This window comes from Eublepharis macularius, chromosome 15 (genome assembly GCF_028583425.1).
Source record: "Eublepharis macularius isolate TG4126 chromosome 15, MPM_Emac_v1.0, whole genome shotgun sequence".
Lineage (NCBI taxonomy): Eukaryota > Metazoa > Chordata > Lepidosauria > Squamata > Eublepharidae > Eublepharis > Eublepharis macularius.
Genome location: NC_072804.1, coordinates 23,694,013 through 23,717,465, shown reverse-complemented (window position 1 = coordinate 23,717,465; position 23,453 = coordinate 23,694,013). Strand labels below are relative to the sequence as shown.

General features: G+C 43.6%; 1 protein-coding gene across 5 annotated transcripts in view; it reads left to right on the top strand.

Moving 5' to 3' along the window:
• The window catches only part of SH3TC1 (SH3 domain and tetratricopeptide repeats 1), a 51,911-nt gene that overhangs the window by 4,350 nt on the left and 24,108 nt on the right, over positions 1 to 23,453 (top strand). For 4 of the 5 annotated variants that reach the window (XM_054999960.1, XM_054999961.1, XM_054999963.1 and 1 more), the window contains exons 4-10: positions 4,195 to 4,300; positions 8,430 to 8,582; positions 9,750 to 9,915; positions 11,438 to 11,511; positions 13,485 to 13,692; positions 19,037 to 19,167; positions 22,597 to 22,638. In XM_054999960.1, coding sequence (XP_054855935.1) covers positions 4,195 to 4,300; positions 8,430 to 8,582; positions 9,750 to 9,915; positions 11,438 to 11,511; positions 13,485 to 13,692; positions 19,037 to 19,167; positions 22,597 to 22,638 — 880 coding nt within the window. Of the gene's footprint in view, positions 1 to 4,194; positions 4,301 to 8,429; positions 8,583 to 9,749; positions 9,916 to 11,406; positions 11,512 to 13,484; positions 13,693 to 19,036; positions 19,168 to 22,596; positions 22,639 to 23,453 lie in introns of those variants that run through there. The other variant, XM_054999964.1, reaches the window with a different exon arrangement.

Genomic DNA, 23,453 nt, shown 5'->3' with positions numbered 1-23,453 from the left:
TGTGCCACTGTCTATTAATGCATATTACAGACTGTTTCTATCCTGGAAAGTAAGAAAGGATTATATTGTCGAAAGCTTTCACGGCCGGAGAACAACGATTGTTGTGGATTTTCTGGGCTGTATTGCCGTGGTCGTGGCATTGTAGTTCCTGACGTTTTGCCAGCAGCTGTGACTGGCATCTTCAGAGGTGTAGCACCGAAAGACAGAGATCTCTCAGTGTCAAACTGAGATCCTAAGAATCCTAAGAAAGGATTCATGGCCCACCTAGCTGTAACATCCCAAATGAGCACAGTCTAAGTAGCCAGTTAGTTGTACTTATTTTTACAAAATTATCTCACCCCTTCATTTAAAAGACTTCTAAGGAGGTTAAAAATATCAATAAAAATACAGTTCAAACAGTATAAATAATATTAATTGATGGGTTCATTTATATGGGAGCAAGTGGATCCTTTGAGTGCTCTGGTGTTGGGATTTTAGCAAGTGTCAGTCATGAAAGAGTTAAATTATTGTTCTGTTTGTTTAGTCATGTAGCTAGTTTGTATTGAACCACTTAGTCCTCGAGTGAAAGTTCCCACCAGAGAAGGGGCAAGTATTATGCTCAATGAAGAGATCTAAGATTCACTATTGGGTAACTAGTTTATTGGGGGGAAATTAACTAGCAACATATACCAGTTTGGTGTAGTGGTTAAGAGCATGGGACTCTAAACTAGCAACATATACCAGTTTGGTGTAGTGGTTAAGAGTGCGGGACTCTGGAGAGCCGGGTTTGATTCCCCACTCCTCCGCTTGAAGCCAGCTGGGAGGCCTTGGGTCAGTCACAGCCCTCTCAGAGCTCTCTCAGCCCCACCCACCTCACAGGGTGTTTTGTTGTGGGGATAATAGTAACATACTTTGTAAACTGCTCTGAGCGGGCATTAAGGTGTCCTGAAGGGCGGTATATAAATTGAATGTTATTATTATGTTATTACTAAGGTTTTATTATTCTTTGTTAAGTCTTCCTTCAAATCTTCATTTCTTAGTTCAGTCACTGTCTTACAAGAGTTGAGATGTAGTAACCATCAAAATGAATAGAGATAGCTATTCTTTATTTTCTTACTAAATGTACCCTCTTCCCTGATATGTAGTAAAAGTATTTTTCTAGAGCTAATCAACACAGAAATCTGTCTATTTATTCCCACTGCCCCAATAATCACTCGGCAGTTTTGTCCACCAGCACCTGCTCCCAGACTGGTTAGGGCTTTGAAGATAAATTGTGCCAAAAAAGGCAACGCTCTCAAGACTTGAAGTGGATGTTCCCCAGGAGCTGGCATTTGTCAACCATCTTGGCAAGGGCCGGATCTAGGGTTGCCGGTGCCCGGTGCAACCCTTATCCAACCCTTCGCACGTGTGCACAGCTTGTGTGTGCACTCCCAGCGCTGCGCGATGATGTCAGTTCCATGATGTCATCACGCAGGGTGGGAGGTGTGCCGCACGCATGGCAAGCCGGCTGCCTCAGCGCCTGGTATGCTGCAGAGCTGGTGGCGGCAGCGCAAGCATGTGCTGTGGTGGCTGGCTTGCCGTGTAGGCAGCTGAGCACAGGGCTAGCAGGCCCTCCGCATGGTTCGCCTGCCCCGCTGTCCCGTGCCACCCGTGTGGCAAGCCCGCCACCCCTGCGCACAGTGCGCCATGGAGTTGGTGGTGGTGGTGGCGGCTTGCCGCATGGGTGGCTGAGTGCAGAGCTGGGAGGTTCTGCACATGGGGCAAGCCAGCTGTCCCATTGACTGGGCAGGCGAGGTTCTCCCAACCCTGCGCTCAGCCTTCCGTGCCGCAAGCCGCCAGCTCTGGCACGCTCCCGGTGGCTGGCAGCCATTCCCGGCGCCCCATTTTTGGCGGCACTGGGGGCAGGCTACCCCCCCTGCCTCCCCTCGATCTGGCCCTGGTCTTGACACAACTGTTTGCACCAGCAGAGGTTTCTGATCCTCAGCAGATGCAACCACACATGGAGTGCACTGCAGATCTGGTGATCAGAGCATGGAGGGCAATGGCCAAATCCTGCTTTTCCAAAACAAGGCAAAGCTGGCAAACCAGCTGCAGTTTGGCAAAGGCACTTGGTGCGGCAGAGAGAAACAAAGCCTTCCACCTGCAAGCATGGATCCAGTTATCCCCATATACTTGTGTCTAAATACCATAAACCTGATGGTGACTACTTCATAATTTGAGAAGAATTGCACCCATCTGCATTTTTAGTATCTGATCATATAATTTTACACTGCATAATATTTTTAATCATACCACTGTTCCTTGTTTAGATTAATATTTAATGAAACTCTCTGCATCTGCTAAACTATTTAACATAGTTTATACAATAATGCATAGTCATGCAAATATTTAACTGCTATAGAAGTTAAAATGGATAGTCTCAAAGCTCTTCTCTAGAACCAAGCCTTTTTTGATCTAAAATTTCTTTCTCCTATGTTTTAAGTAAATGATGAATTATATATACATTAGGACAAAAGTAAATATTCTGTGAAAGGGAGCAACTGCTGAGTGCCACTTCTGTTAGTCATTAAAAACCCTCACTAAAAATAAAATTGCTTTCAAATTAATAATAATAACAACATTTGGATTATATACCGCCCTTCAGGACAACTTAACAGCCACTCAGAGCGGTTTACAAAGTGTGTTGTTATCCTCATGACAATCACCTTGTGAGGTGGGTGGGGCTGAGAGAGCTCTGAAAGAGCTGTGACTGACCCAAGGTCTCCCAGCTGGCTTAAAGTGGAGGAGTGCAGAATCAAACCCAGTTCTCTAGATAAAGAGTCCTGCCGCTCTTAACTGCTACAGCAAACTGGCTCTCTAGCTACTAGTGTATATCGGCACATACAGCAACAAAGTTTCTTTAATTGTGCAAGGGAAAAAATAACCTCTAAAAATCTTTCAAATTAACCTTTTCTGTTTTGTGATGTAACAAGTCCCAGGATATGTCATATTGTTGTAAACAGAAAACAAAGAAACCAAACACTTCCACCTTTAAAAATGGGAATTTATCCTCTGAAGATATTTCTTTTGTCATTCATCTGTTCCCTGATTCCCCTTGATAACCAGATCTGCTGCAGTGGCTGCTTTCTCTGTTTTAGTTGGGCAGGCCATGGCTGTTTTTCTTCAGGGCTGACATTGTCCTTAGAAGGCTTAAGGGCATAATATGCATTTAGCTATAACTCACTCTCACTTCAAGGACCTCTTTAAGAGGGGAACTTTGAAACCTCCTGACAATTGATATACTATAGATCTTCTCTAAGTAAATTAGGACAAAATTCCTGTAAAATTTGTGGGGGTTTCACAATGTCAGTCAGAAGAAAGAGAAATTGAACCTCGCAAATAGGAGCTTTCAAGATTGGATTAATTGTGTAAATGTCTATATCTTACCATTTTGTCTCAGTTTTTTCCCTCAGTCCGGGCTAAATACTTTGTGTAGATTTATTCTGTCCAGTATTTGAATGATGGAACAAGTGACTTTGTTAGGATAAATAGAATTTTCAGGCTGTGTAATGGAAGAAAGTTGACAAGCCTTATATGGCCATAGGAGTTTCCACAGCTCTGTCTTATTAAAGGCTGGTATACCACTGACTCTGATATGGTTGTTCCTCTCAACTTGCTGATGGATACAAAAGAACTAGTAAGTCACATTCATAATTAAAGATAAAGAAACATGATGGAAGCACCATCATATTGAAATACCAGCGGGGCCTTGATAGCTAAGCAGTGAATGAGCAGAGCAGAATGTAGGAGACTGTGGAACATGAGAGCTGCTTTCAGCAGGTGGAAATTAAGTGGAAGCAAATTTTTAAGTGGCTATTTCCATTTCTTTTCTGGTGTATGAATGCGTTTGTAAGCACTTTCTATTAAATCATTTTTTTTAAAGAAAATCGTACCGTTAAATGCAACTTTTCCTTATAATTATAAACTGTATGATAGATTAATAATCCAAGATGGGGAAACGCAGGAGACTATTTTTATCAGCAGATTTAGCAAATAAGATGGTCTTTTCACACATTTGCTTTTTGAGGAGATGGCTGTTCTCCAGTCTACCATCCCCGAATGCATCAGAACTATCTAGTTCAATGGCTTCCATCATGGTTCTTTTTCTTTAATTATGAATGTGACTTACTAGTTCTTTCCATTAGACTGACATATGAATGTTTTTTCCTTTGCTAGGAGTTGTCTGCCCGGCTCTTGTCTATTCATAGTGAAGACCACTTAATAGTGGTGACATTCTGGACCTTTGAAGAAATCTGGAAGTTTAAAACTTACTATTCCCTTGGTAAAGTATATATACTTTAGGAAAGTTCAATATTTTATTACGTATTATTTATATCCTGTATGTCTGAAAAATAATAGACCTATTTTAAAGCAATTCGCAAGTTAAAGCAGTAGTATATAAATGTGTGGTTAATGGTAGAGCAAAACTCAAAATGTGTGTGCATGTGTTGTGTGCCAGAGTTTAGGAATCCATCGTTGATTCCAGTTGGTCCTAAGCTCCTCTAGGCTCCAGATGGATCGGATTCAGTCTAGAGTGCTTCAGGGAGCGTTCCTTGCCCATATTTCTCCAATTTACTGAGCAGGGTGCCCAGGGCTCCTGTGAACTGCTATAGGTGGGGCCATTTACCGTGTAATACGGCTTTCTATCTAATGGTCGCTTGGTCATGGTGCATTTTTCCCCCTCTGACATGCTTTCTTATGCATGGTACACATTGGGAACTTTACTAAGCCAGGCTCCCCACATTTCAGAGTGGTTGGACGGTAATCTGTATTAGTCATCAGTGGCTAGTGCTTGGGGCAAGTAAGTTCTGCCTTGCTCCTCTGTTTTCTGCTGGAAGAAGAGCTTCTTCTTTTGGAGGGAGGCTCTGTACTTAATGGGTAGGGAACAAGCTGGTATTTTGCTCTCTCATTAACTAATTAACTGCGGTGGTTGTGGCTGGAGGCTTCTTTCAAGGAATGCTTTGTCTTGTTATTTATGTTTTTCAGATCTCACAGTGCCAAGTACAGTTTACGTAATTTGAAATATTTAGGTACTTGCAATTGTCTTGAGGATTTCTTGTAAACTGATTTTTTTTTAAAAGCATTCATTTTAATAATTACGGATGCCTTAAGGTGGTTGTTCTTGCTGAAAAACCTTTTTCTTGGTCCCTGGAGTTCATGATTGTTTGTGTGGTAAAAGGACTGGGAAAAGGCATCTTTCTGTAGAGCCTTAATATTTTAATATGTGAAGGTAACCCTTTCTAAAAAAAATTTCCTCTCATGGAGATAGTGTATCTGTGCATGCATCAGAGCAACCAAATAAAAATAATAAACCAAATTCCACTTGAGGAAATAACTCATGTAGGTAATTCAAATTATCTATTATATTGGTCTACTTTAACTTCCCACCCAGCCACCTGCTTCTTAAAGAGTCAGGGAATGGCAACAGTTGATGCAGGGAGGGGGACTAACTAACTAACTAATGACAAACTACCTAGTTAACTTTACGTAAATATTTATTTGGATTGGCACCTTTCTCCCTGAAGGGACCCAAGTAGTGTACAACAATCAAAAATGCATTTTAAATGTAATTTAATTCAAAACAATAAAACAAAACAGATCCCCTCAAAAACTATTTTGTCTTGAGCCCCACTGGATCCAGTGTAGTCCTTCAGTGGGAGAATTGGCAGGAACTTTACTATTTCACATGAAATGTCATGGTAATTGGAAAGAAGCGATGGGTGAACTTTCTTCAGCATGGTTTGAAATTGACTCAGCATTTACCAGTTTTCTCATACATCTGGGGGAAAAATCTTTCCAAGGGGCTGATTCTAACAGGCCATTGCCGCAGGACAGCAGAGTGGTTGGTGCACCAACAGAGTCCCAGTCCTGCCTCTCAGTCTCATTAGTCCTGGATGGGGCACCATGCTGGGTGGGGCACCATGCTGGATAGATAGAATCCTTACAGACTACAGCAATGCCACCTCCCTGCTCACCTGACCTATGTTACTGTATCACGGAGTACCCTGGCAGACACAACTGGGAAAGGTCAATCTCTTCCCTCCTCTCTCAGCCAGTGCCACATGCTAGGTTGCAACATTAGGTATACAAGTACACAGGGCTTTTTTCTGGGAAAAGAGGTGGTGGAACTCAGGACTGCACAATGACGTCGCTTTGGGTCAGCTGGAACAAGGGGGCAGTTTTTAAAAGTTTAAATTGCCCTCGGTGAAAATGGCCACGTGGCGGGTGGCCAGTGCGGAGGGCAATCTAAACTCCCCTCTGTCTGGAGATCAGGGGGCGGGGCCACCAGCCATGTGACCATTTTCAAGAAGTGCCGGAACTCCATTCCACCGTGTTCCAGCTGAAAAAAAGCCCTGCAAGTAGGTACTCAAGTTGGAACTACTGTTTTGGGGAAGTATGTCTAAAGTAGCAAATGTTACCTCAATTTTTAAAAAAGAGTGGGGATCCAGGAAATTACAGGCAGGTTAGCCTAAATGATTATTTAAAGTTTGCAGATGATAGCAAGTTATTCAGCATGGTGAAGAAAGGCAGCGAACAACTAAGAAAGATCTTTCTAAATTCAGTGAGTGGGCAAGAATGTTGCAAATCAAGTTCAATGGAGGCAAGTGTAAGGTAATGCACAATGGGAAAAAACCTCTTAATTATATATGCTGATGGCATCTGATATGGCTGAGGTTGTAGCAGATAGCTGGATGAAAATATTGACTCTGTGTGCAAAAGTGGTGAAAAAAGACAAATTCCATGCTTGGCATTAGGAAAGGGATTGGAAATAAAAGTGTCCGTATTGTAATGCCCTTGTGTAGAGCCAAAGTGTAGCCACATTTTGAATAATATGTATAGTTCTGGTCACTGTATCTTAGAAAGGATATTGTGGAGCTGCAAAAAAATGGAAGAGGGCAACCAAGATGATAAAGGTAATGGAACACCTTTCCGGAGAGAAAAGTCTAAACAGCCTGGGATGTTTCAGTTAGTAGGGGAAAATGCAACAGAAATGGGATGTGATAAAGGTTTATAAAATTATGCCTGGGGTAGAGACAGTGGATATAGAGAATTTATCTCCCTCCACCATAATACTAGAACTCGGGGGCACCCGAGTGCAATCGATGGGCAGTACATTCAGGACCAACAAAAAGAAATTCTGTGAAGAAGTGAGTGATTCGGATGTGGAATTCACTGTCCGAGGATGTAGTGATGGCTGCAGGCATAAACAGCTTTAAGAGGGAATTAGACAGAGTCGTGGAGGACAGGTCTATCAAAGGCTACTCACCCGGGTGACTAAAGGGAACCTCCACATTGCGAGGCAGTGAACGTCTGATAAGAGTTCCAAGGGGCAACTTCAGTGGAAGGCCTCAGCCTCTCTGCTCTGCTGTTGGCCTTCCAGAGTTGTCCACTGTGTGAAACATGATGCTGAACTAAATGAACCTCTGGTCTGACTCAGCAGGGCCCTTCTTATGTTCTTATGAGAGAGATGAATTAAATAGAAAAGTCCACTTAAACTGCCTGGTGAAGTGGTCTGGTTATGTAATTCTGTGACCATCAAGAACAGGGCTTTTTTTCAGCTGGAACGCGGTGGAATGGAGTTCCGGCACTTCTTGAAAATGGTCACAAGGCCGGTGGCCCCGCCCCCTGATCTCCAGACAGAGGGGAGTTTAGATTGCCCTCCGCGCTGGCCACCGGCCACGTGGCCATTTTCACCGAGGGCAATTTAAACTTTAAAAAACTGCCCCCTTTTCCCAGCTGACCCAAAGCGACGTCTTTGTGTAGTCCTGAGTTCCACCACCTCTTTTCCCAGAAAAAAGCCCTGTGTACTTGTATACCTAATGTTGCAACCACAGCGCGGAGGGCAATCTAAACTCCCCTCTGTCTGGAGATCAAGGGGTGGGGCCACCAGCCATGTGTCCATTTTCTCCTAAGGCAACCCACTGAGTTCCACCACCTCTTTTCCCAGGAAAAAAAGCCCTGATCAGGAGTATTGTTGGTTCTGTACATGTACCTGTAATGCAGTTGGTTCTATAAACTCTGCAATTTCACAGTGCTCAGAGCCAAATTCTATGGGGGTTGGGGTTCCAGCAACCCATTTCACTTTCCTGACAACCCCATAGCAGCTGTCTCTCCAAGTGCGTGCTGCAAGATTTGCATAGGGAGTGCTAGAGGAGGGTCTCTAGCCCCCCTGCCTCCCATTGCTGTTCTCCCAAGCTGAGACAGCTGGGAGTTGCCCCACTGGGGGGCAAACTAAACCCAACACATGTCCAAAAGTATTGCGTAGAATGAGAGTTTAATAGAGTGTGAGAGGCTCACGTTTACATCCCTAAAGCTTAGTTTTACTGCCTGCCAACTTACTATGTTAGTAACATTGAAATAGTGTTAAATATGTTAAATAACACATTTGTGGCAAATAATGTCTTTAACAGGATTTTTAAAGCATTGCATGGAGAATCTGCTGCTTGGAGACCATTTCTGGCTTTTTACACAAGAGGAGGAGGAGGAGGCAGCAGCTGGTCTTGATGTCCATTTAGATGAAGAATGCCTTGGTGTGATATACAGAGATCTCTTAATTCAAGAAGGTAAGAGAAGCTGTGCTTATAAAAGGCTAATCGTCAGGGAATAATTGCAACTGTTTTTAATCTATTAAAGGTTGCAACTCTGCAATCCTTAGAAACTGAGTACAACTGGACTGATGTATGAGTAGCCCCGCTTTCCCTCCAAAATGTTAATATCCAGAAAATTGATTGAAGAGCTTTGGAAATAAATGTTGTAGAATGTTCAGTATTACTAGAATAACATTTAATATTTAATGTGCTAAACTGATAAAACACAACAGTGGCCTATTTTTTTTAATTTGGGGGGGTAGTAAAATGGTTGTACATGGAAATTTATTATCTGTACTGGACCATACAATTCTTATTTAATATTTTCAGTCAAATGATAGAAGTGGGCTTTGCTGTTTTGTAACCTTCTTACGGTAGAAGTGGGCCCAATAAACCTTAAAGTGTGCCAGTTCCTGCTTGTAACATGTGTAGCAGTCGTAACAGAGATGTAAAGTCTTCCTTCTGCTATGCTATCAGGCTTCATCTCAAAGAATGCTTTGTGGATGATCTGGCTTTTAATAGAGCCTTTAGTGTACTTTTTAAAAATGTGTGTGCTTAAAATGAATGAAGCTGGGAGAGCAGGTGTAGACATGGTCTGGCATGGTGTGACAGGTTAGATGTGAGGTATGCATTTTGCAATTTTTACGCTATTTGCAGGGTGTTATAAATTGGGATTGGGACTAGAGTGGTTTTTAATTATTTAAATCAGGCTGTTTTATTGAGATTTATTGAATATTATATTTTTGTATTGGTTTTAATTGTTGTAAGTGTTGTGAACCGCTTCGAGATCTTAATTGAAGAGGAAAAATTGGTTAAATAAAGACCTGGGCCATTTCCAGATGGCTTGCCTGCACCCGGGAAGTCGCGCCACGTTTCGGATCGTGCCAGGGAAAACACGAAATATCGCGTTTTCTGACGCAAGTTTTGCGCGATGTCGGTACAGTAGGTACAGACCTACTGCACCCAGAATCTTCCAATCTGTGTTTACTTCTGCCATTAATATCCATTGGGGCCCATCTTCCCCAGTGGTATGTGTTCATATGTAACGCAAAGCGATTTTGAATGCAGTGACTTTTTTGTGACTCATGTTTAACTGTCTGTACAAATGCAAGATCTGTTTTATAAACAAGATTTCTTTTTAAGGGGCCTTCTTTGTATTTCATCGTGAAAACGTAAGTGAGAGGAGAGGTTCAGATCCTGGAGGTCGAATTTACCCGCTGAATCGAGCAACTGCTGAGAGAGCTTTGGAGGCAGCCGAATGGGACTCCCTCGCTGAGGGACTCTCAAAGCCCTTGGTCCCTTTTCAGCAGTAGGTACCTGAGCTTAACACTCAGTTTCTCAAGAAGGGTTTGGGGAACATTGAATGGTTCCCTAGAATAAAGTATATTTTTATTTCTAACTCCTGGATGTAATTTTACATGAGATGCATAAGGAAACTATTTGTCAAAGTGACAGACTTCCCTTTATTTGAATTGGAGCAGGGAGAGCAGAAGAAATTGGCTCCAGGGGCATCAGAACATGGGGCGGGGGCAGCTGCTTCATAATCTCAGTCCACATGCACTTATTCTTTAGAAGCCTCTAGGCCTTGGATTGGGCTCTGAAGTTCCCCTGTTTTCTCATACTCCTGAAGTCACTTCCTGTCTGAGTAAGAGTGATTGGATTTCTCTACTTTTTTTCATTCTTTCTGGGATTCTACTTGGAATTGGTTCCAACAGTCTTCTGTCAGCTTTTCAAGGATCTCACTTTTTTTTTTAATGAACCTATATAATGTTACGCCTTTAACCCTTTTCCCAGTCTCAGCAGAGACTGTGAGGGTTGTGGGAGGTTTTAGGTGTCACTGATGCACATTTCTATGATCCCACAACATGGGGATCAGGGGAGAAATACCCTGTGGCTTTTCTAAGATTCCTCAAGGGTAGACATTGTGGATATGCATTTTTTTTGGTCAGAAGTTGTTGGAGAAACACCCTCAGCAGGACTTTAGAGGGAAAATCCCTTAGCAGGCATTTGGGACCCTCAGGATAACCATGGGCAGGGCTTTTTTTCAGCCGGAATGTGGTGGAGTTCCGGCACCTCTTGAAAAGGGTCACATGGCTGGTGGCCCCGCCCCCTGGTTTCCAGACAGAGGGGAGTTTAGATTGCGCTGTGCGCAGAGGGTGATCTTAAACTCCCCTCTGTCTGGAGATCAGGGGGTGGGGCCACCAACCATGTGACCCTTTTCGCTGAGGGCGATTTAAATTTTAAAAAACTCCTCCCCTTGTTCCAGCTGACCCAAAGTAACGTCATTGCGCAGTCCCAGAAGTGTGTGTGCACTATGCACGTGCGTATGTGGTACCGGGGCACCACCTCCTGCCAGGAGTTGCCTCCTGTGCTGGCAACCTACTGAGTTCCACCACCTCTTTTCCCAGAAAAAAGCCCTGTTTTCCTTACAGTTCTTGTTGTGAGATTATAGAAGGACACTTGTATTTAAATGCCCCTCACCCCAATGCCCCTTGACCTTCATGAACACTATGGAGAAATGGATAAAAGTACAGCCCTGCCTTGAACTTCTCATCAGAAATCCCACTGATCAAGAACTGATCTGGTGGCGTTTGTGTGCAGTAATGTTCTATATCACCAGGAAACTGAGTTAATATGCACCCTAATTTGTTCTAATATGCACTCTAATTTGTTCGAACATTCCTTCATTGATGTGATTTCACTACTTTAATAGGTAGTGTTTATTTTAGATTAAATGAATGTTGTGGAGGCTTGGAGGTTGTGGCGGTATTGGTAAAAAATGTCAATACTGTTTATCAAGGTTTGCAGTTTCCTTGAACTTTTCATTCTAGATGGTTTCTTAAAGCAAACATGGACCCTGCTGACTTTGCCAAAGAATCCCAACATGTTGGTACCAATCAAATTGGTAAGTAAGTGCTGTTACTGCAAAATCGATGAGTATCGCTTGATCTTAGTCTCTGGGGTAGCTTCAAACAGCAAGTCGATTCTACATATCATTTTCAACCCGTCAAGTAAATATCTCTCCCAAAGAGTGAAGTGGCTGCATGGCCTCTGTGTTAACTTAGTAGGAGCAGCCATGCCCAATTTTTATTTGTTAGGTTTTTATCCATCCATCCTTCAGTGATCTTGGAATGGCAGACATGCCCACCCCCACTTTATCACTGCAACAATTCTACGGGGTGGGTTGGGTTGAGAGAGAGCAAATGGCCCAAGGTATCCAGCAAGCTTCAAGACTGATTTAGTTTGAACTTGATTCTCCCTGATCAGTCTCTAACCACTAAACACACTACCTTTCTATTCCATTTTACCTTCTGACTTGTGAATAGCTTTTAATAAGCATTTAAGCTACGTGCAACAAATGCAAAGATTTATCAATGAAACAGGTGGCCCAGCTGTGCTCTGCTCTGTGTTCTTTCTGTTCTGAAGTTTAAAATGGCCAGTGCAGAATGTCTTTTTAGGTGATGGAGCTTCCCTTCTGAAACTGCCTGTCTTCCCAGGGAGACCTGCTGTGATGCTTCTACCTGCTAGCTTGGGTTGGGCAATATAGTTTGTGAATTGAGAAAGAAATCAATAAACTCTTCTGATAAATAAAGGGGGGTAACCCCATCTGTGGCACCTGAATTATTTGGAAGACAAAGCGAAGGAAAAAATACCCATCACAAGTTGATGTAGAAAGTTCAGCGAGCATAAAACAATTGAGTTAATTGCCTCCTAACCAGATTTGTGAAGTCAGATTGATATTGGTGAAGTGAGGTGCGTTACTTGGTTTTTGTGCCTGCTCATCTTTGGGCACTGCCGCAATAGCAGGGTGCATATTTGGAATAAGTCGAAATGAAAACAGAAATATACAGTATTCATCCCAGAATTTCCACAGCATGGAAACTCCTTTCCTTCAGACTCTTGGGCAGCTACCTTCTCTAATGTCAGAAGCTTGGTCTGAATGTAGTTACGCCTTTTGCTGCTTTGTTTCCATCAGCTGCTGGATGCATCTGTTCATATTTGTGTGCCCCCAAATATTTGGCCATCGGCCACCCTTGCAGGGTGAGCTTCAGCTGGCTGTGATTCTTTTTGTCTCTGCCTTGTTGCAGAAAGGAGGCACGCAACAGAAATGCCCATTAAAAAGCTAGTGGAGAAGACCTCTGAAATATACAGTACAACTGAAGAGACTTTAGGGAATGCAGGCATTTCCACAAGAGAATGATGAATACTGGGGAAGCTTGCAACTGGGTGTTCAGAGACTCCTCTGCAGAATGAAGATTTATCGGGGGGAGAGGGGGGATTACATGCACACTGGAGCCCAAGGACCCAGCATGGGCAAGGGGGTATTTCAATGCCTGTTTTGAGCTCCCCTTAAGTACTAGATATAGAGCTGTACTTGGTTTCTGGAAGGAGGCACCCGAAACCACCTCTGCAACTATGCCTTCTGAAGGGGAGCCATTGTCCTTGAATACTGCTATGGGAGCCTAGGCAATGGGGACTTAATTTTGCTCTTCTTTATCGCTGGGTCACATTTCTCTCTGGTTTTAGGAGCCTCTAAGTGAATCCTTGTTTGCTAGCATGGATAGTCATTTAAAGACCGTGGCATCGTGTCCTTTGGTGTAGTGGAGACTGGCTGTGCTCTTGTACAGAGCATCAAATGCCATTCTTCTCCATGCTCTCTTGAACAACTTGCTCCAAAGAAGACCAAAAGTCAGGATTTCAGTGGTCCTTCTTTTCTATTGTAGTGTCACAATCAAATACAGGCAACAAGTAGCGTTTAGGTCAAGAGACCGTAAGTAATGGAGGCGTTTGCTACACCAGTGCTGAAGTAATTGACAGTTTGTTTTGCGGTCTTAAAGGTCTTGTGTGCTGACACTGTCCACTTCCTGTATTTTCCAGGCCCTGATTATATAGCTGTGGGAGCTTCAGTAGCCATTATTGGCCATGCAAGCGCTGTGCCAGAGGAAATTGACTTCCAGGAAGGAGACAGAATTGAAATTATTGGCTACTTCATGAAAAGCATGCAGTGGTTTGTGGGAAGGCTGGTCCCTCAGGGCCGAATTGGTTTTGTACAGAGCGCTCATGTTAAACCAGACATCTTCAAGGAGTAAGTATCAATGGCAAGGCTGGGAGATCCAGCTAGGAGCAGTTCAGCTTTGAAAAGGGTCCTTTACTATGGCGTTGGAGGTCCTGAACAAAAATCTCACTTCCAAAAGGTTCTGTGGCCATCTGTTGTACCACTTCCATACCTGTCAGTTAAGTGCTATGGTAGCGGGGATGATGGCTCCTAAGAGACAATGGAACAAGCAGGGCTTTTTTTCTGGGAAAAGAGGCGGTGGAACTCAGTGGGTAGCCCTCGGAGAAAATGGTCACATAGCTGGTGGCCCCGCCCCCTGATCTCCAGACAGAGGGGAGTTCAGATTGCCCTCTGCGCTGCTGAGTGGCGTGGAGGGCAATCTCAACTCCCCTCTGTCTGGAGATCAGGAGGCGGGGCCACCAGCCATGTGACCATTTTCAAGAGGTTCCGGAACTCCGTTCCCCCGCATTCCTGCTGAAAAAAAGCCCTGGGAACAAGTGATGGTGAAACTTAGAACTCAAACCTACCAGCTGGGTGTGGTTATAGAGAATTTGTTTACTTAGTTATTTTATAACCTCCCTTTCTTATTGAGACTGATTAAAAACAGTGCAATCAGACAGAGTACATAAGACATCAATGAGCAATGCCATAAGACTAGGATTACAAAATAAGATAATGCAGACCAAAATACCTGTCTAAGGGGTGCCATACCATAAATAATTATGGAAAATGGTTTACAAAAGTTGAAGACCAAGCAGCAAATCATACAATAAGCAGTGCTGTCTACTACAATTCTACTCCCTTCTTTTTAAAATAACTTATTTCTGAATTTTTAAATTTAACAATAACAGTAATACAACGGTAACAAGATTCCAAACATTTTGAACTAGATTAATGAGTTAAGAACATTTTTACAAGTGTTAACAGTCAATAAAGACAAATGTCTACATATTTCTTAGGCACAACATAATCTCCAATAGGATGCTCTGAGAGATAATTTAAGAAAGGAAGCCATCCTTCCATAAAGAACCATTGGTCATTAGGGTTCTCAGAAGAAGCTATTTAATCTGTTATTTCATCAGAAATTAAAAGATCCCCGACCTGTGCTATCCATTGATTGATGGTGGGTGTACAGTCACTTTTGCATTTTTGAGCTATAATAATCTTACCTGCTGTTAATGTTATTGAGACCTACTCCCAAATTAAAGGTAGGCTCCCAAACCATTCTGTTATACTGCAGTCCCATTTCCTTCATAAAAATGCTTTCCTGAATATTTGTTTTTCACGTTCAGTGGAATGATAGAAATGCAAGAGCCTTCCGGACCACGTGAGACATGTCATTCCACAGGGCCGAGGCCACTACGCAGAATGCGCATGGACGGACTGTTGTTGATCTTGCCCATTCGCAGGGTGGCACCTGCAGAAGTCCCTGTTCAGATGGGTGAAGTAGCTGTGGCGGAGCAAAGGGAGAGAGGCTGCCCTGTCGATATAAGGGGCCAAGGCCACGAAGGGCTTTGTATGTGGTAGCCAAAACCTTGAATAGAGCCCAGTACCTGATGGAACCAGGTTGGAGTGACTGCAGAATGGGAGTAATATGCGTGCTCCGCCCAGCTCCTGGCGATAATCAATCTGTGAGGTTCTATATAAACTGGAGTCTCCGAGTTGACTTTAAGGGGGAAACCTATGTAGAGTGCATTATAGTAGTCAAGTCTCGATGTTACCATGCTGTGAATCCAACTTTCAGACTAGACTGAGTTTGTGTGAGGCTTTTTTTTTTCCAACTGAATTAACTTGCTTCTCGAGCAGCAGTGCTTGGTTCAGTATAACCCCCAGGCTCTTAAATGAGTCTGCAAGGGTCAGCTGAACCCCATCTAAAGCAGGGAGTACAATATCCTTTAATATTTCTACCTTCCAACTAGCATGACTTCCATCTTGTCTGGGTTCAGTTTCAATTTGTTCATTTTCAGTCATTTCACCCCAGCTGTCAGGCAGCTATTTAAAACCTGTACTGCATTCCCCAGGGGATGTGAATAGAGATACAGCTGGGTGTCATCTGCATGTTGATGGGGGATAACATTGGGCCCTGTGGAAACTCACACGATAACTCATGCCCTGAATTACATGAGTCTTTGGTTGGGCGGTAGCAAAAATGTAAATCCATTTTGGGGGTATACTAGTTGGACTTTGTATTGAGAGCCCCTCCTATATGTTATCTCAGTGATCTTTCTATCTAATCTGGCTACCTTGCCATCTTTGTGATCCTTTGAATGCATAAAACTGAAGCTGCCTTATACTGAATCCCTAAAAATCACTGTTGACTGGCAATGGCTCTCCGAGGTCTTAGGCAGAGGTCTCTCACTCTCCAGGGTCTTAGGCAGAGGTCTCTCACTCTCCAGGGTCTTAGGTAGAGGTCTCTCACATCACCCACTGCCATTTCCTTTAACTTGAGATGCCAGGGGTTGAACACGGGGCCTTCTACATCCCAACCAGGTGTGCTAGCAGTAAGCCACAGCACTTATAAGTAGTTGGCGTTTTAATAGTTTTCTGATTATCTCCCAGTTTAAGAAATACAAAGACATTCCATGGAAGTGCCTCATATTCCTTTCCATGTCTGGCATCCCTTTAGCTCTCCTTGCACATGAGCCAGCAGACAGAATGTGAGTCATTATAGGTATGTGCCATTGAATATTGCCAACTTGATAAAACATCCAACGATCCCAGGATCAGCAATATCCAATATTGTAAAAGGTACTCCTGATATTTCCTAATAGTGGTATTTCACTCCCAATAAATATCAGATATTTCTGGTATCAGGTTGAGATCAGAGCCCTTCTGCTGTTCTGCAAGTGGCGCATAAAATTATAGAGCTGGAAAGGATCTGAAGTGTCGCCTAGTTCAACCCCTGCACAAGGCAGGAAATTCACAGCTACCCCCCCCCTCTGTTTTAGTGAACCCTGCTGAAAGCCCAATTGAGTGATAAAGGCAATAAAGCTATTGACAGCACTCTGGGCACATAAGACTGAGCCACGAGAGCTGAGTGCTGGCTCATCTTTTCCTGCTCTCCCTCTCGTGATCTGCCTGAATTCAGATTGAGTTACAGAATCAGCATTGCTGACAGATGGCCACCTGACCTCTGCTTAAAAACCTCTAAACAAAAGCCCACCACCTCCTGAAGAAGCCTGTTCCATTAAGGAACTGCTCTGTCAGGAAGTTTTTCCTAATGTTTAGCTGAAAACTCTTTTGCTTTAATTTTAACCCATTGTTTCTGGTCCAGTCCTCTGGAGCAACAGAAGACATCTCTGCTCCATCCTCTATGCGACAGCTCTTCAGATACTTGAAGATGGCTCTCATATCACCTCTCAGTTGTCTCCACTCCAGGCTAAACATAACGCAGCTCCTTTAACCTTTCCTCATAGGACTTGGTCTCCAGACCCCTCACCATCTTTGTAGTCCTCCTTTGGACATGTTCCAGCTTATCAACATCCTTCTTAAACTGCAGCGCCCAAAACTGAACACAGTACTCCAAGTGAGGTCTGACCATCACTTTGCATAATCTGGACACCGTACTTCTGTTGATGCAGCCCAAAATTGCATCCCCCTTTTTAGCTGCTGCATCACACTGTTGATTCATGTTCAGTATATGACCTACTAAGACCCCTAGATCCTTTTCACATATACTACAGCCAAGATAAGTCTCATCTATCCTATAATTATGCATTTGAATTTTCCTGCCTAAATGCAGAACTTTACATATATCTCTGTTGAAATTCATTTTATTAGTTTTTGCCCAGTTTTCCAGCCTGTCAAGAACTTGATTCTATGGGCCAAGCTACAAGTGACGAATGACACTTGCCTGGCAAGTGAACAGACTCACGTGTATTCCTCCATGTTCACTTGCGCTGCACTTGCTCTCCACTTGATCAGGTGAAGAGCAAGTGAATGACAAGTGAACAGGGAGGAATACACGTGTGTCTGTTCACTTGCCAGGCAAGTGTCATTTGTCACTTGTAGCTTGACTCTCACATGTATTCCTGCCTGTTCGCTTGCGCTCCACTTGCACTCCACTTGATCAAGCTCCGCTTGAACGACAAGTGAACAGGGAGGAATACATGTGAGTCTGTTCACTTGCTGTTCAAGTGTCATTCGTCACTTGTAGCTTGGCCCTGTGTTCTTCTGTTTTAGCTACCCCTCCCAATTTAGCATCACCTGCAAATTTAATGATCATCCCCTCTGTTTCTTCACCCAAGTCATTTGCAATGATGTTGAATAACACACGGCCCAGGACAGGTCCCTGAGGCACTCCACTTGTCACTCCTTTTCAAGAGGATGAGGAACTATTTACAAGCACTCTTTGGGTACGATCGGTCATCCATTTTCAAATCCACCTAACAGTAGCAGCATCCCAACCACATTTTACCAGGGTATCATGCAGGACCTTATCAAAAGCCTTACTGAAACCAAGATAAACTATGTCTACAGCATTCCCCTGATCTGCCAAAATGGTAACTCCATCAAAAAAGGAAGTAAGCTTAATTTGATGTGACTTGTTCTTGAGGATCCCAAGCTGGCTCTTAGTAATCACAGCCGCCTTTTCTAAATGCTCAAGGACTGACTACTTGATGATTTGTTTCTAGAAGCTTTCCAGGGATGGATGTCAAGCTGATAGGTCTGTAATTACCTGGATCCTTGTTTTTCCTACACTTGAAGATGGGGGACAACGTTTGCCTGCTTCTAGTCTTCTGGCATTTCACTTGTTCTCCAAGAATTCTCAAAGATAGAACCATAGATAGGTTCTATGGTTCTGAAATTACATCACAAATTCCTTTAGTACCTGGGATGAAATTCATCTGGCTCTGATCCCTGAAATTTTGAATTCCACAATGATGTGATTACTGCTACCTTAGGGTTCCCATTACCTTCACCTCGTCTACCAGTTCTTCCTTGTTGGTGGTAAACTTTAAAGGGCTCCTGTTTCAATGGGTAGTTGACATGGCATCCAAACTGTATCACAGTTGTAACAGAGTATATTAAATGTTGACTAGAGATGGGCATGAACTGGGAAAAATACTAAACTGTGCGGTTTGTGGTTCATTGCTTTTCACGAACAATGAACTTTCACAAACTGGTTCATTTAGTTTGTGAGAACATCACTTCTGGGGCAGCAGAAAGCCCATCCTCCTGTTGCCTAGGAAACTGATTGGCGCCAGGCCGATCAATTTCGTGATGGTTCGTCAGAAATGGGCTCTGACAAACCACTGGTTTGCGAACCATGAACTGGCCTGGTTCGTGACGAATTTTAGTTTGTATTCCAGTTCATAACCAACGAGGGATAAAAGATATCCTCACTTCTCTGTATATTGTGTGCCTCTCTCAGATCACTATGCCTGACTTTCATTGAAGATGAGTATCCTTTCTTCACCAAAGAAAAAGCCCTTTCAGAAGATAACATGATAACACTCTTGAAACAAACATCACATGAAGACATCTGTAATGTGTACCGAATAGGTAAGCTGTTCTGATATTATGTAGCTACGTCTGTTTGTTGTATGTTCATCCAGCCCTTCTGCCAAGGGCTTGGAGCACCATATGTGGTTTTCTTCTCCTGCATTGTATCCTCATAACCCCCCTGCGAGGTAGTTTAAACAGTCAAGTATCTGGACTAAGGTTGCCCAGTAAACTTGGTGACTGAGTGGCAATTTAAATCCAGGTCTCCTAAACTCTAGCCTAACGCTCTAACCAGTATATAACACTACCTCTGTTTCTTCACGATTACTTGCATTGGGCATGCAGGTCTTTTTCATATGCACACACTTGAGTTCTGTGCTACTGTTGCCACAAGTAACATGTAGAATGCCTAGTGAGGCCAGGTTAAATCTCATGGAACTTAAATAGCATAATCTGAACTGACCTGTGGGTCCATGAATTTGCATCCAGCAAATTAATGGCATAATTCTTGGTAAACATAAAATCTACCTGCAGTTGTCAAGTGTGTGTATGTGTTATATGCCGTGAAGTCACTTGCATCCCGACGTCCCACAAATATCAATTGCAACTGATGCTTCCCTAGTTGGTTTGTTGATTTCAATCTTCCTAGAATAGCCAAAAGCATGAAAGAGATGCTGGAAAGCAGTTTCCCCTCTTGTTGGTTGAGCGCAGAGCTCTGCCACTGCATTGGCAATCATGCCAACCACTTCATAAGAATTAACAAGTAATGACACAACACAACTGCTCTACTACCATAAAAGAAATGGCAGAAATATCCCCCAGTTTCATATGTGGGCTTGACCGTGTAGCCTCTTGAAGATAGTAAACTGGCAGTTTTAATATTTCTCTAAAGTTGAAGAACTAATGTGTCTCCTGGTATTGGGGCAGGGGATTGCAGTCTTTTCAAAGTCCAGTGGGGGTCCCCATTCCCCAGAAGTTGAAAAATATTGTCTTGAATACAAAATATTGTCTTGAGGGACAATTGGTGCCAAGCAATTCTCTGTGCCCCAAAATGAACTCCTTTTGCACTGGGCTTGTCGGACCATGTGGCTCCATCCCCAAAACTCTTTGCAAAGATTTCATAACACATCTTGTAGAGGGCAGCCACAGGCCAAATGGCAGTCTTTGCTTTGAAAATCTCTCCATGAGAATATAACACATCTTGGCATGAAAACCCCACCAGGGGTCGCCATACGTCAAGCCTGACTTGAAGGCATTCTCCACCGCCAAGGTTAAAACAGGGCTGTAAGCAGAGAGATGGGCCTGTGAGGTTCTGCTCCTCAGATACTTTAGGCCTCTTTTTGAATATTCAGCTTTAATTTAAAGGGGGCCTAGTGGTTCTGTTTGTGGAGGTACAAGGATGAACATGTTGCTTGCTATAGTAAGCCAATACTCCCAGCTTCCAGTGTTCTGGGCAGCGGATGAATAGACCAGCCCATCTTGAACACAATTGATGAAATGTCAACTGGCCAAGCGGTCTCTCTTTCCACTCAGGTGATTCTGCAGTGATTCCCCACCCCAGTACTGTGAAGTCTCTGGCTATTGGACTCAGTAAAAGCCACTCTTCGTAGTTATGCCATGAAAGGGAACTTTGGCCCTCTTCTGTTACAAACCGAGTCTTTGGCCTTCTCCACAGCTTAGAGCAGTTTATAAAGAAATTCAGTCTACCAAGAATAATGAAAACTCCTTGAATAATAATCTTTCCTGTAAGACTCTAGTGAGGACTATACCACTGGTGACCTACAACAAAATGCCACCCACTCTTCACTGGACCCTCACTCCAGATCTAGAAGGGGCAGGGTAGTCTCCCTAAGGAAGCAGGTGGCTGTCTCTCTAGCTTGGTATAGGGATGCTGCAAACTTTGTAGTGAATGGGTTCAACACGCAAACATCCCCTGCTTGAAGGTAGCGATCATTTGTGAGCCAGATCGTCTCTCCTTGCCAACATGTAACTCCTGCAGTGGTTGAAGAGCTTGGTGATTGTGCGGTAGCTGTTATGTTTCAGCTTCATTGCCTTCAGTTTCCTTGCAAGCTGCTTTTGTGTCTGCAGAGTAGGCAAGATCAGTTCTGGATGGTCAGGTAATTAATTGGCATGGGAGGGTACTATAAACTCCAATAAGGTTATAGGAAAATATGCAACAATAACACTGACTTAAACATCAAACTATATCTTTTAAGAAAAACAGTTTTGATTCATAACGGACTAGCTGACTAACTGGTTTGCTCATTGTTTATACCAGGGCTTTTTTTCTGGGAAAAGAGGGCGATCTACACTCCCCTCTGTCCGGAGATCAGGGGGCGGGGCCACCGGCCATGTGACCATTTTCACGAGGTGCCGGAACTCCGTTCCACTGCGTTCCAGTTGAAAAAAAGCCCTGGTTTATACACTTGACTGGCCAGCAATGAGCAGCAGTGCTGGGTTTTATGGGTCAAGGGGGAGCCGAGACTCCTTTGGGCTGCAGAAAAACATGCCTGTGGAAAGAACTGCCCATTGCACCTGACTGTGCTATTTGGATACATGAACGTTATCTGATAAACACACTGGAAAAGCTGAGAAGTCCAATAAGAAACGGGGTCCTTGCTGGCAAACAGAAGGGAGCCAACCCAATGAAAATAGGAAAATAGCTGGCTAAACCCCAAGACTGAGCTCCATTGGGAATCTTCCGCTGGTGCTGAAAGGAAGAGAAGAGAGGCAAGAAGCTTCTTCTCAGTCCTCATGGACGGTTTCTCTACATGGAAATTTTTCACTGATTTAGCTGCTCAGGCTCAGTGCCAGGGAAGGAGAGTTTACTGTGCTTCCCTTGGGCGGAAGGGCAGCAAGTTTTCCAGAGGGCAGAATGAGAACTGTGCTCATGCTCTATCTTCCTTCTGCCCACGTTCCACAACAGCAGGAGGCACGCACATATGCACAATCCTCTTTCTTCCTATTTTAGTTGAGAGTTTTTGCTCCTTTCAGCTCATATTTAGCTTGCCTATCTGGCATACCAAACCCCCTTCCTTTGGAAGGGTGGAGGGAGTCTCCATTTGCTGTTTTATGGTTATGAAATGCAGTGGACAGCAGATGGATGGGAGGGGTGGTGGTGGTGGTGGTGAATGGGCGTGTGTGTGTATGGAATCCTACCAAAGCAATATGAGAACACGCAAGAAGAATTGACAAATGCAAGCTGTTGGATGCTCCTGAGCCATTTGCGACTCACAGGTAGCTTGTAAACTGAGCTATAGATGTGCAAACAAAGAGGCATGCTTGGAGTAGCATGGGATGGAAGGCTTGTTTTCACACATGTGCAGACGAAAGGGCTTAAACTGGTCACTGACCCAAGTGAGGTGAATGAAAGGACTTGCTTTCCCATGATACATTTGGTATGTGGTCCATTCTCTGCAATAAGTTTGTCTGCTCTGCTTAAAGCATGTGACTAAAAGACACCTGAAAGGGTTTTTATTTTCTTATCAGATGGAGAAGAAGATTTTGAATTTGAACAATCCATGAAGCAAGGTAAAATTTTATCTTTTGTATGTGTTTTATATTAATGTTTTGCAGTGTTTCAAACTTCCTATAGTATTATGTCCAGGGGAGTTAGCCGTGTTAGTCTGTAGTTGCACAATAGTAGAGTCAGTAGCACCTTTAAGACTAACCACCTTTATTGTAGCATAAGCTTTCAAGAACCACAGCTCTCTTCATCAGAGAGCTTCATGTATACCTTCCATGCATCTGACGAAGAGAGCTGTGGCTCTCGAAAGCTTGTGCTACAGTAACGTTGGTTAGTCTTAAAGATGCTACTGGACTCTTTACTATAGTATTAAGGTTTCTCTTTAAAGCTTCTTTTTGACCTTCACTGAACAGGAGCTGCTTTGCATCCACTTTGACTTTATTCTGTTTTAGGGTCTCATCATTTGGTGCTGTACAAACTTGATAGGTATGGGAGGCACCCTTGGAGTCACATGTGCTGCTTGGCCTACATGCCCAGCATTGGGCAAGGGGCTCTCTTTGGATCCCAAACTGGCTTCTGGCCAGGCCCTGAGACTTAGCGCTTTCATGATAAAGTATCTCTCTGGGCCAGTGGATACGTGGCTGACCATGAGGACTTCTGGGTCAGATGCTTGACTGGAGTTCTGTGTTGGAAACTTGGTTTCCAGATGCATGCAGGCCTGGTTTAGATTGGGGCTGGGACACAAGAGGAAAGCAGGCTTCAGCTCCCCACCACCGCCCTGGTTTCATTTCTTCACCTGAAATGGCCCAGAGGGCATTATTTGCCCTGCTGAGGAAGCTCTTTATGTAGCCATTGAAAGTCAGGTCCTAATTTACCCTAG